Source organism: Desmodus rotundus, chromosome 7 (genome assembly GCF_022682495.2).
Source record: "Desmodus rotundus isolate HL8 chromosome 7, HLdesRot8A.1, whole genome shotgun sequence".
Taxonomy (NCBI): Eukaryota; Metazoa; Chordata; class Mammalia; order Chiroptera; family Phyllostomidae; genus Desmodus; species Desmodus rotundus.
The window spans coordinates 60414276-60426704 of NC_071393.1; the positions used below are offsets into that span (position 1 = coordinate 60414276).

General features: G+C 36.1%; 1 protein-coding gene across 3 annotated transcripts in view; it reads left to right on the forward strand.

Annotated features, from left to right (window-relative positions):
* The window catches only part of NOVA1 (NOVA alternative splicing regulator 1), a 155761-nt gene that overhangs the window by 137859 nt on the left and 5473 nt on the right, over positions 1-12429 (forward strand). For all 3 annotated transcript variants that reach the window (XM_053928633.2, XM_053928634.2, XM_053928636.2), the window contains one exon: positions 12206-12429. This exon is cut by the window's right edge and continues 5473 nt beyond it. In XM_053928633.2, coding sequence (XP_053784608.1) covers positions 12206-12429 — 224 coding nt within the window. The remainder of the gene's footprint in view (positions 1-12205) is intronic.

A 12429-nucleotide genomic window follows, 5' to 3' on the forward strand; every position in this document is an offset into this window, starting at 1 on the left:
CCCCTTTTTTGTTTGTGAAGGCAATTGTAGTTGTTAAGCCTGTGAAACCTACTATTTGCTGTTTCCGAATGCAGTCTCGAGAAAACAACTTCCATACACATCGTAAAGTACAAATAAGCATTAAGACAAGGAGGCACCCAAGGGCTGCTAGGGCCCAAACTTGTAAATTCAGTCCATCAAACCAGTTCTTAGGGTTCAGCCGTTGTAGATTGTTGTGGAGGATCTGGAACACCTTCTGTTCAATAAGGCCTTTGATGTCACCGAGCTGCTGGTGGAGCTCAAGCTGGAGCTGATCAATTCATCCTTTGAGATTGGTAGAGAATGCACCCTTCAAGCAATGATGAATATCTGCCCAGGAATGCTGACTGGAATTCCACTTCAGGGGGGTGACACACAGCTTGGAGAAGCCTGGATCAGGGGAGTCCAATGGAGCGGAGGTGGGTTGAGGGTGGGGTAGCCTTTTCTATGATATGGCTTCACCCTCTTTTCCAGCAGCTCCAAGGGTCCTTCTGGAGAGTAAATACAAGCATAATCTCTTCCCCAAGTCAATAGCTCAACTGGACCTTTCTACTTTCCTTCCCCTAATGGGTCTTTGTATAAGACCAAGGGGTGTGGGACTGCAGGCCTGTTTTGCACAAGGTGTTTGTCCATGGGTGACTTTAGGTAGTCATCACAATTCAAAAAATTGTACATACATATTGATAGCATGGTTGAATTCCTGGTGGATAGTGAGTAACATCTGTTTGCCAAGTTATTTGAGGTTGCAACCCTCTGGGTTTAACACTAAGAGCAGGGTGGTTTACATTCCCCATTGAGTGAGGAGGTCCCTGCCCCAGATATTAAGCGGGGCAGGAAGAACATAAGGTCAAATTCGTCCAACTTGCCCATTTGGACCAAAACATTTAAGAGACTACACACTTTTGGGGGGTTGAGAAATGCCCGCATTCCAGTTATAGAAATGTAAACAAAATAGAAATCCCTTTTTCAAAACTAAGCACACTGACCACCTCCCAAAGCACAGGGGCTGCTGTCTCTTACCTCAGGGATGACCTGGCTGGAACTCCCCTCTGTGACATTCTTTCTGCGCCAGTTCTAAGTCTGCTGCTAGGCATTTCATGGAGCTGTGCCCAAGGGGGAAGGCCTGGCACTGGACATGGGGGAAGGTTGCTCCCAAACACATGGGGAAGAAGGGAGGTGAGGGGAACCAACACCCCGATCCCTCTGCTGCCACTTGTCCCTGGTGGAAAGACCCAGCCCCGCCATGCTTGATAGTGTTCTGACCCGGTCAACGTTCCAGCTAATGGGCACACAATGGGCTCACCAGGCGCAGCTGTGACACCTGCCTCAGTTGGGGTGACCCACAGGAAGGGTCGGGCAGGCATCCAGAGTCACCCCTGCCACCATCCCAGAGGTCCCTTCTCTTTTTGTCTAAGCTTTTCTGACTATGAGGACTTCTCTGCCCTGCTTTTCCCCGTATTTTCAAATCTAAAGATCTCTTATCTGGGAGACATCCAGCAGCCTTAAAAAGCTGCTGAATTAGCCTAAAACATTGCTCCTGTTCCTTAGAGAGCCTGTTCCCCGTGGTTGAGGATTTGTAGAAACTTTTAAAGAAATTCCTTAACAAATAAATGAACCTTTTCTGAGATTCCTCCTGCTGCAAGCATGGTAGTTATGAAACCAGTTTCAGTTTCGCTTTCACTCATCTGCACCCTCAGATCCTATTTCTTGCTAGGGAGAAGAGTGCAGTGGGTGCAAATGTGCTGCTGGTGCAAGACAGTCAGGGAGAGGGGTGCCGGACCTTCCGAGTACCCTAACCCTGCTTATGGGTTTCGGGTCCTCCCCAAGCGTTTAGGACTGTGAGGGGGGGGCTCGTAGTGCTAGGTGACCAACCTTTATATGGTGCTTCCCGGATGAGCAAGAGGTTAGATTAGGTGATGTTGGAGGTCCCTATAAGGCCCCTGCACATCTCAGGAATTGATCCTAGACACTCTCACAAGATTCCAACTCACATGGGAACACCTGATTTCTCGAGCCAAGGGGAGGAAGTGCCTTCTGTCTTCGGAGCTTGGTGAACGTCAAAAGCTCTCATACAAAACCTGTGACTAACACTAAATTCTTCTGGAAAGCGATCTTGAGAATCCTGTCGAAACAAAAACACTCATTCACTACCTGCTTTTCCTTATGTAGGCCGATGGAGGGAAAAGGCAAAATTGAAAGGACCGCAAGAGGCAGCTTGAAAGAAAGAATTTGCTGAGTTGCTTGTAAAATATCCCTGTAACTAGTTGCTGTTTTTAAAGGGAAAGTCTTTGTTCTTTCTTCCAAGCCTAGACCTAGTTGGGGGTTGTGCCATGGGGATGGGCTTGTGAATGTTTTTACTTTTGCTTGCAGTTGGCAGGAAACCTAGTGTTCTGACTGGATCCAAGTTCCAGCTAATCCCCTCACAGGTGACTTCTAGCGGCCAGCTCCCTTGTGGCTCTTAATGGCTCCACCTGTGCCCATGAGATTGCGGTGAATGCTCGGGAGAGAGAGCAAGGCTCCTGCTTACTAAGGAGAGTGCAGATGTAAAGCAGTCACAAGAGTGTGACCTTGGAAAAAATCCATTTTTCTCTGAAATCCAGCACACCTTATGACCTTACCAAAAAGCACTCGGTGTCATCTGCCGTTACCTGAGCTGATGTGCACACTCCAACCAAGTTGGTGTGTTGACCACAACTACGGATGGTAGCCTTGTGTCCCTGTTCCTGGGCACCAGATGATGTGGACCCTGGCCCATGGGGTCTGTGTGTTGTGGCTGCAACGAACAAATTCACACAGAGTACAGAAGTCCTGTGGAGAAAAAGGGACAGCATGATCACTCTCTGGGTGAGAGAGCGGGCCCTGACCCCAGCCTGGACAGGCTTTTATTGCTTTTCTGGGCACATTATATTAAGGATGTTCCTCATTTACTATGCACAGGTTCACTTTCAGTGGTTACCTTTTATAGAAAACAAAGGAGTGATGTAACTAGCAACATCCTAAGGAGAGGGATATTTGCAAACGCAAAGGGATAAGTGGTTAAAATGGTTACACTCATCCTTGGGAGGTTTAGCACAAATTTTAGGAAGTTACTTTAAAGATATGAAGTAAACATTTGCTGCCTCAATCAATGAGGGAGTTTTAGCAAAATCAAGACTCATAGCGGCCTAGGTACAATGCAGGCCTGATTCCCCTATCTGTGGACGTGGGTCTTGTGTGCCAGGCCTCACTCCCCACTGGCCTTTCCAAGTGGGGGCTGGGCTACATTCCCCATGCCACATGGAATGGTTCCCTATAACTAACTGGCTATAAGCTTCATGAGAGCAAGTTCTTAATCATTTTTATTTAGCTCTGTATCCTCAGCAACAGAAATAGTAACTTGGAAAGAGTAGGTACTCAATAAACAATTATGCAATGAATACCAGAAATTTACTAAATTTATTTTAAATGAATTATTTTTATCTGTTTTTGCAAGATTTATTCATTTAGTAGCCTGATGTGGGAATAATTTTTCCATTTCCTTTTGTTGCACTGCTTTTTAAAAATCAAAGTAAGATAGTTTATATGATTAAAAAAAAACATGTTTATGTGGTGAAATTCAATCTGTTATTCCTTTATTTCAGTTTTACCTAAGTATAATTTTACTGTTTAATCCAAACTCTACATATATATTTAAATTTCACAGTTTTTTATAATCCATGAATTTTCTAATTTCTATTTTATGATTTATAATTTTAGATATTATAGTTTAATTTTATAATAACATTACTTTTCATAGACTATACAGTGTTCTGTGTTATATGAAATTTTCCATTTTTGTATTGTTTCCCCAATGGATTATAGAAATTAAGTTAAAGATTATGCTCATCTTATAACTTAATGTATACTAAAATGTGATTTAGAAAAGGCAGTATGTACTATTACAAATGTTATTTAAAAGAAAGACATTGATAGTGAAGCCATTCCCCCATCTGTGTTTGGTTCACATATTTTTGGGGGGATTAATTAATTTTGCTGTTGTACTTTGAATATCTTTGATCATTTTAGAACTTAAACATTTTGTTGTCCACACAGTTCTTTACTGTTTGTTATTTAAAATTGTTTTTTCACTTTTACCTTCCCCTAGATTATTATATCTATACCTGTGTCTTTAAATATTGCCTCGATGTTAACTCTCAAATGTCTTCTAATCTTCAAACCCAGAGCCAGTCACTTAGTTAATGCCTTTACTTGGATGTCTGAAAGGCATTTTAAACTTAAAATGTCCAAAATAGAATTCTTGCTTTCTCTGTCTTTATATTTCACCCTTTTTTTCTATCGCCCACTTCAATATACACAGCTCCTGCTTTTATGTTCATAGCTGGGTTTCACTTTTTATGTAGATCATTGTGACCTTTAAAATATTAAACTGAGAAAATAAATTTTCATGTAAAAATCCCAAATATTTCAAATACAATTTCTCACTTATCATAATTAAGAACTCTGAACATATATCTAAATATACACACATGTACACACACATACAAATCCTGAATGAGCTAGGAAGAGAAGTTTAAAATAATAGCAATAATCGTAATAGAGTTTTTGATAATTTGATGCATAGATGATGTCAAATGGGGCTTCTGGAAAATTTAGTCTCAATTTAATAAAATCTGGTTTAGTAAGCATTTAGAAGACAATACCCCAAATTATGTTCATTTGCAATGATAGAACTGCCCTATGATAGCTTATCATTTACAACCCTCATGGTTTCTTTATAATTACTTGAGTTCTAGTCATTTTCTTTTTTGATATAATTATGTCTAGAGTGCTTATCTCAAAATAACAGAAATGGTTTGAAATTCTTCTCTTTTTTTTCTTTACCTATAAAGAATAGTTTTTTTTTTCTATTTTTCTTATTCCTATTCAAATCTACTGGGATGTAATGTGATATATATTTAAAATATGAAGCAGTCATCCAAAAAACCCCACTTTGAATAATGCTTCAAGGGGTAAAATGACAAAATGTATTACATTAAAAATAGTTAAACTATTTACCTTTAGAAATTTCTTGAGGATTGTCGTTCATTATCTTCTTTCAAGACACAATAAAGAGATATATTTGTCTGTCATTCTCTGTTACACCTTGCACCTTGCAGAGGGAAAAATATATGTTGCCCTTTGGAAAAAATATAAAATGTAGTAAAATCTCCACAAAACTTTTGAAGTAAATTATTGTAAGGTAAAAATGCAGTTGCTTGAATCAAGGCAACGGGTGGGAGGTAACCACAGCCGTTATGAATTGTGATCATAACTCAGTAGACTCTGTCATTTGAGCCACCTTATGAATTGATCTAGTTCACCCCTTCATTGAGTAAACACTAATATATTTGTATTGTAGACTTTTAGAACCAACCTGACCACATTTTTTATGGCAAAATAAGCCAAGCCACAAGCTTCTTGTATAAGAAACTACAAAATAACATAGTAAAAACATCATGCATTAATGAACATTTAAGAAAAAAGCATATAGTGCTTATTTAATTATTTAATTATTATGTTATTGGATTTAAATGACCATAAATCTGTGAGTATTAGTAATTTCATAAAATTAAAGCATCTGCCCTGGCTGGTGTGGCTCAGTGCTTGAGTGCCAGCCTGTGAACCAAAGGGTTGTTGGTTTGATTCCCAGTCAGGGCACATGCCTGGGTTGCAGGCCAGGTCCCCATAGGGGCACACAAGCGGCAACCACACATTGATGTTTCTCTCCTTCTCTGTCTCCCTCCCTTCCCCTCTCTCTTTAAACGTAAATTTTTTTAAAAAGCATGTGTACATTTATTTTTTTATGTCAGTATGGTTGCAGTATAATTGAATTTTAGACTTTAGGGATGATAAAGATAGTTATTTTTGTTTTAAGAACCCAGAGTCATACTTTACACACACACACACACACACAAATGGCCATGATGGAATCTTTCACATAATTTACTATTCAGTTATTATACAGATCTATATTTTATTTTTTGGCTTTATTTTTTAAAACATTATCCAATTGATAACTTCAACCAAGTGCAAATGGGAAATGGAAAAAATAAATGATAATTTAATCTTCAGGAAAATACAGTATTTTAAGAGTTAAATATCTGTTACACTCTCATATAAGCCAGCATAGGGTAAGCAGCATAGTAGGAAATGTATAAAACTACTTGGACACTTCTGGTTTTAGGAAACCAGGATTAAGTTTACAAAGTACGAGTATATTGCATTTGAACTCTTGCAAGGCACAGATTTCAGAAGTCAAAAATGTGTGAGTTTTAAGGGGAAGAACAGTGTGGAAATATTGTTAACATTTCAGTCAGTTGGAACAAACGAATAAACGAAGGCAAAGACATAGACAAACACCTAACATAGACTATATTCAGGAACTAGCAGGTAAAGTTTGTTCCTTGGAGGACACCAGTCCTAAAAGATGAAGCTGGGAAGACAGATCGGGACAGGGTGTGGAGAATTTGGAATGCCTTCATGGGGAGTCTAGGTAACACAGTGGGGAGGTGACCGGGTGGCACTGAAGGCTGTTGTAGATTTTTTCATGATGCTAACATGCAAGCAACTCAGCCACAGTCTAATCAAGCTGTCTGATTTCATAAATGATGAAACTGAAGTGAGTTGACAAAGGTCACCCAGAAGAGCCAGATAAAAGCCCATATCTCCTAACTGCCAAATGTAGATACTTTTTATTATATCACACGTTAGGATAAAATAGTAGGGCTGGGCAAGAAACGTTCACAGAGGGAGAAGATAACACTGCCTAACAGGGAGCAGGAGAAGGGATAAAGGGGTCCCAGGTCTAAAACGTGGTATTGGCAGTGGGTTGGGGGAAAGGATATCTGAGAAGATAACATGGTATTTTACAATAGGTATTAGACATGTTTATGAAAACTACTGCCTTTGATTTGGTTATCAAAAGTAAGGAGATTAGACAGAATAGTACAGAGTTAAAAGAGCTGATTTTTTATACTTTTTAGATACTTGTATTCATATAGCTGTGTAGTACATATAGGGTGGGGCAAAAGTAGGTTTTCAGTTGTTTGTATGTAAAATAATAAATAATACAAGAACAAACCTACTTTTGCCCCAGCATATATTTTGTCAAATCAGTACTTTTCAGAAAGACAGTTATTTGTGTATATAAATCTATAATCAAAAGAAAATGTACAAGATTTTCTATTTATTTTGGTCAGCAGTTCCATATAGACCTGCAAAATGACACAAGAATTTCCACTGGACGCTACTATGGGGTGTTTCCAAAGCCTCAGGTGTAATATATTACGGAAATGAAAGAGACCCCATTAGGTCTTTAGGGTATATTTTGATAAAAGTTAAATTCATTTATCCACTTGTGTCTCTTTACCAAAGCTATGGCATCTTTTAGAGCATCAAAAGATACAATAACAATATTAATATTTCTTTTGGATAGGCAAATAACATTTGACATGTTTGATGTGTGATATAACAAGATATTTGATACATGATATAGCAAGAACATAAAAGTATTTTCAAAGATACTGTTTGGTTGGTTACAAACTATAGAAATCCAACTCTGGCTTAAACAAAAAGGGAATTACATTGATTCTATGCTGGCTTTAGACATGTTAGATTGAGATGCCAAAATGCTATCATAAATTTCTCTCTTCATTTCTGGAGTTTCCTTTTATCTAGGTTAATTATTTTCCGTCTGGTTCTTCTTCTTGCCATATGGCGAGAAGATAGTCGCTAGTAATGTCAGGCTTGTGTTTTACTAGATTAGAAACACTGGCATCTGTATCTCAACAGTTTGGCCAAATTCTCAGGCCAACTCATATTGGACCATCAACTACCTGAATGAATGAATGAAATATCAGGTATCTACTATTGATAGGAATTGCTTTCTGACTGTAAGGCTGTACGTATGTAGCAACCCTAAATAAAGTAGTCCATACTATTAACTGGGATATTTTAAATTACAATGGAACTTGTTTTGCATTTATTTTAAAGTAGGGCTTAATGAAATAGTTCAGTCATTTTCCTCCCATGATGGTGACGACGTGATGCCTTGCAGACACTCTCAGACCTTTCTTTATAAGACCATAATAAGTTGGAGTTCTTACATGGCAAAGGAATAAATGTGTGTGTCTTAATGTTTATTTTCAATCAAAAACACTTCGATATTAAAACCTACTTATCTGTTATTTTTAATACTTTTGATAGGATTCCCGTAGAGATTCTTCTTTTGTGGTTGCAGATTACCACTACTAGAATGGGTCTAGGTTTGAACAGGAACTCCACATCACAGAGATGCCGGGGCAAGCTTATAGGAATATTTGATAGTAAAGAATAGGATCCTGATAGTACAAAAATACGAAAGGCATTTAGATAAGTGCAGTCATACCTCAAAGATTTTCTTATCCCTTCTCCTTCCAATTAAACTCTGTGTCTCCTTTGTGCCCTTTATATATTTTTTGCACTGGTTCCTTTAAGACTTTTTGATACATTTACACATCTGCTTTCCACAACTCATCATCCAGAGGTTGCTTAAAGGCAGGAACAGTGTCATATATATCCTTTATGTCCAGCTCCCAACACAGGGCCTGGGCCACTCAGTGTGCATTTCATAAAAGATGGATAGATGGTACAACTATAGATCATAGTTCTAAAGGGAAAACTAATTTGTAACTATCAAGAACATACCTGGTTTAGCTGATATGTGTTACACCAAATAATTAGTATGCTATTTAAGATCCAGTTCTTTTTTCTCTCAATTCTTTTAGAAATAAGAATACATATATTTATGTGTCAGTGTGTTAACAGATTTCACCAAGGAAAAACTGTACATATGATTAAAATTTGATATTTATAATTTCAGTATGCAAATGATGAATTTCATTTGCATGGAATGGGGATGCAAACATTATCACTGCACAGCCTTTTCTTTTACTAAATGCTGTATTCCTGTCTCTAAGAAGTAAGAAAGTGGGCTCACATCATTCTTCACACTCCTTTTCTCCCCTGACCCTTCACTCCCCACCCAGCATTTGGTTGCCCACCATCTCCAAGCTTCCACACTGGCGTCTCACTTCCTCTTGGCTTTGACCTAACACATAAAATGGAAGCGGAGCACTGCTCTCTCTGAGATATTATACAAACAAATTAGTTTTTTCATCTCAACTTCTTAGAAGGTCTGTTTTCCATCTGTGTCCATATTAGATTAATATAGATATGGCTATTTTTAAATTCTTTATGGAAAGAAAGGTAGTGTAAATCTAAGAGGTTTTAAATGTTCTTGTGTCAAAAGTATAAGTTGAGTGACATTTTTGGCTAGACTATTAAATATTTATATTGACTAAATTTGGAATTTAACAACTTTATATTTCCTTGAATTTCTAATTTAATTTCTAAGATAATTAGTCTTATGCAGAATTATTACTATCTAAAATTAAGAAGTGCTACATATTATAAATATTAAAAATATGCAGTCATTAATATCTTAATCATATTTTTAGATGTATGTGGACAAGTGTCATTTATACCAACAAAATTTGGGGGCCACTTCAGTATTTGATAAAACAGCAATTATGGATGATAATATTTTATATACGATTATTTTAAATAGTTGAAACTAAATTCCAGGGAATAGTACTTACTACATAAAGGCATCTTTAGTATAAGATATGGTGTAATTTCTTTAATTTACAAAGATGTGGATTTTTTTAAAGATGTTTACTTTCATGAAAAGTCCACACTGTTTCTAAACAACATTATTTCAGAATTTTTGAATATTTAAAAGAAATAAAAGTCATCAAAGGGAGAACTAAAAAGAGAAAGGTAGGTAATGTGCAGTTACGTAAGTACAAGGCACACTTTTATAAGTTCTTTTGAAGGACAGAGTAGTCCTAGAGTTAAAAAATAAATTAAAAACACTGTGGATGCATTAAATGTAGTGAGAGGCTGGTGTGCACTGTGGAAGGAATAAACAGCATATGATTGTCACACATCTCATAGAAGCTTCAGGTGATTTTAGAATGGATGTTATAAAATTATGTATTTCATTACTTTTTATTGATAGTCTGTAGTTTTCGTAATTAACCTTTCATGTGCTGTTCTCTTCCTGGGTTATATCATGCAGGTAATCAATGCACTGAGCAAAATAAAAGTGATATTAGAATTTAAAATAATTTAAGAACTGCTCTTTTGAAACTTTTGGTTGATTAACATATGTTTCTTCCTAAAACTTATGTTAAAACACTATAGTTTGTTAGTATGTAAGTGTTTTCAACAATATTTTATTGCAAAATTATTCTGATTTTTAAAATAAATATTTATAAAGTATAATCATATTTGATATTCAGGATTTAAATCCTTAAAAGTAAATTTTCTCAATATTTTGTGTGCATAGGATGAAATTTAAGGATGATTTTAATTCATCTTCATAACTGAGTTAGGATGTAATTATGGTTTAACTTTCAAATTATAGCATTCAAACATACTTTAATTCAACACTTCAGACAAATAATTTTCCACAAAAAAAGTCTGTGAACAAAATTAACATGTTAAAGACTTATTTCTCAGTCTACTTCTTGAAACTGAATGCATTTAATCATGGTGAATATGAGGGATGTATTCGATGTTTCTAAGAAATATTTCTAGAAAATTTAGATTTCTTTTCACTAAAATGAAATTATATAGACAAATATGAATGAAACAAAATTCTACTGTGATTATAAATTATATGTGTGGAAAGAAAAGCGTGTGTGTGTATTTATGTGCGTCTGTTCACGTGCATAATACGTGTACACGTAAGAGGTGACAGTCTAGAATTTGAATTTCTACTTTCATTATTTGCTGCCTTCCAGAGCAACATGTCAAAAATGTGTGGTTTTATTTCTTTGAAATATTCTTATTTAGGTCTGTTCTAAAGATAGCTTGGCAACACTTGCTAAGAAATAGCTTACTAAATATCTGATGGAATATCTAAACTAAATTCCTGCTTAAATCATAACAAATTATTTCAGCCTGTCCATTTTTAATGTCTGCAATAAGAGGAGTGCCCTTCAGGGCTTTGTCAGTGACAACACTCAGTTTTTCATCTACCAAATGAGTCATTAAAAAATGCCATGTGTATTTTTGTGCTACCAAAATGCAATTTAAAATGTAAATACCTATACATTAACTTCAGGGGTTATGCTGGATACCATACTCATTCTACACTTTTTATTTGACTGACTAAATAAAAATATGCTAGGTTGTGTGGCTGGATGTTTCAATACAAATGAGCTGAAATGCCTATGGCTTTTATGGGTCCATTAGATCGTTACAGGTGTGCATGTAACTGCAATAATTTTTCAGTTACCTTTGGTGACATGATTCTAAGCCCTATTTTTAAAATATAGCTATGACTGCCAAAAAAGAGGAGTGTCTACCAAATCAAAATAGTCATTTCACAAACTTAGATAGAATATGGAGATAATATCATTCTCAGATAGCTTTAACCTACCTGAAAGCAATTGGATTGTTGTTATTAATTATTTAGAAGTATTATTTTATAAGGTTATATGTTATAACTTTAGTTGAAAATTAAAATACTAATTATTTTATTGTTCTTTATCTCTGAAAATACCAGCTGTGAAACAAGTAAGGTATTAAATAACATGGAAATTGCTATGTGACAAGGAACATGAAATTAATGTTTTGGAGGAGCTCAAGCTAGAACTAGACTACTTTGTACTAACCTTGCTTTTATAATCCTGTACTCTTCATTTTAATATGTGTTAGAGTAAAGATATTCTTCAAGTACAATAGGTGAAGATTCAGCAATAGCATTTTGATTTTGGAGCTATATAAAAATGTTACCATTGATTTATAGTTACTGTTCCCTGAAAAAAATACTAATGTCTTAGAACTTCTACTGGAAAATGCACAGAGACTCAAGGACAATTTTTGTTTAATAATTAAAAACTGAAAATTGCTTTTTTTCATTTGAAAATGCTAATTTTACAAGATAATTGTATTAAACTGATGAAAGTCACTTTAGAAGTTGTGATATTTCTGTCTTTCATAAATTATATTTCAACTAATTTTCAATTGATTGTTTTACTTTTTCTAGGGCAGCAAAGTAATATATAATGTATGTGCGCAAAACAGAAGTATTATTTATACGTATTTTTTTTAATTACAGGTAAAGATTATAGTTCCCAACAGCACAGCAGGTCTGATAATAGGGAAGGGAGGTGCTACTGTGAAGGCTATAATGGAGCAGTCAGGGGCTTGGGTGCAGCTTTCCCAGAAACCTGATGGGATCAACTTGCAAGAGAGGGTTGTCACTGTGAGTGGAGAACCTGAACAAAACCGAAAAGCTGTTGAACTTATCATCCAGAAGATACAAGAGGATCCACAGAGTGG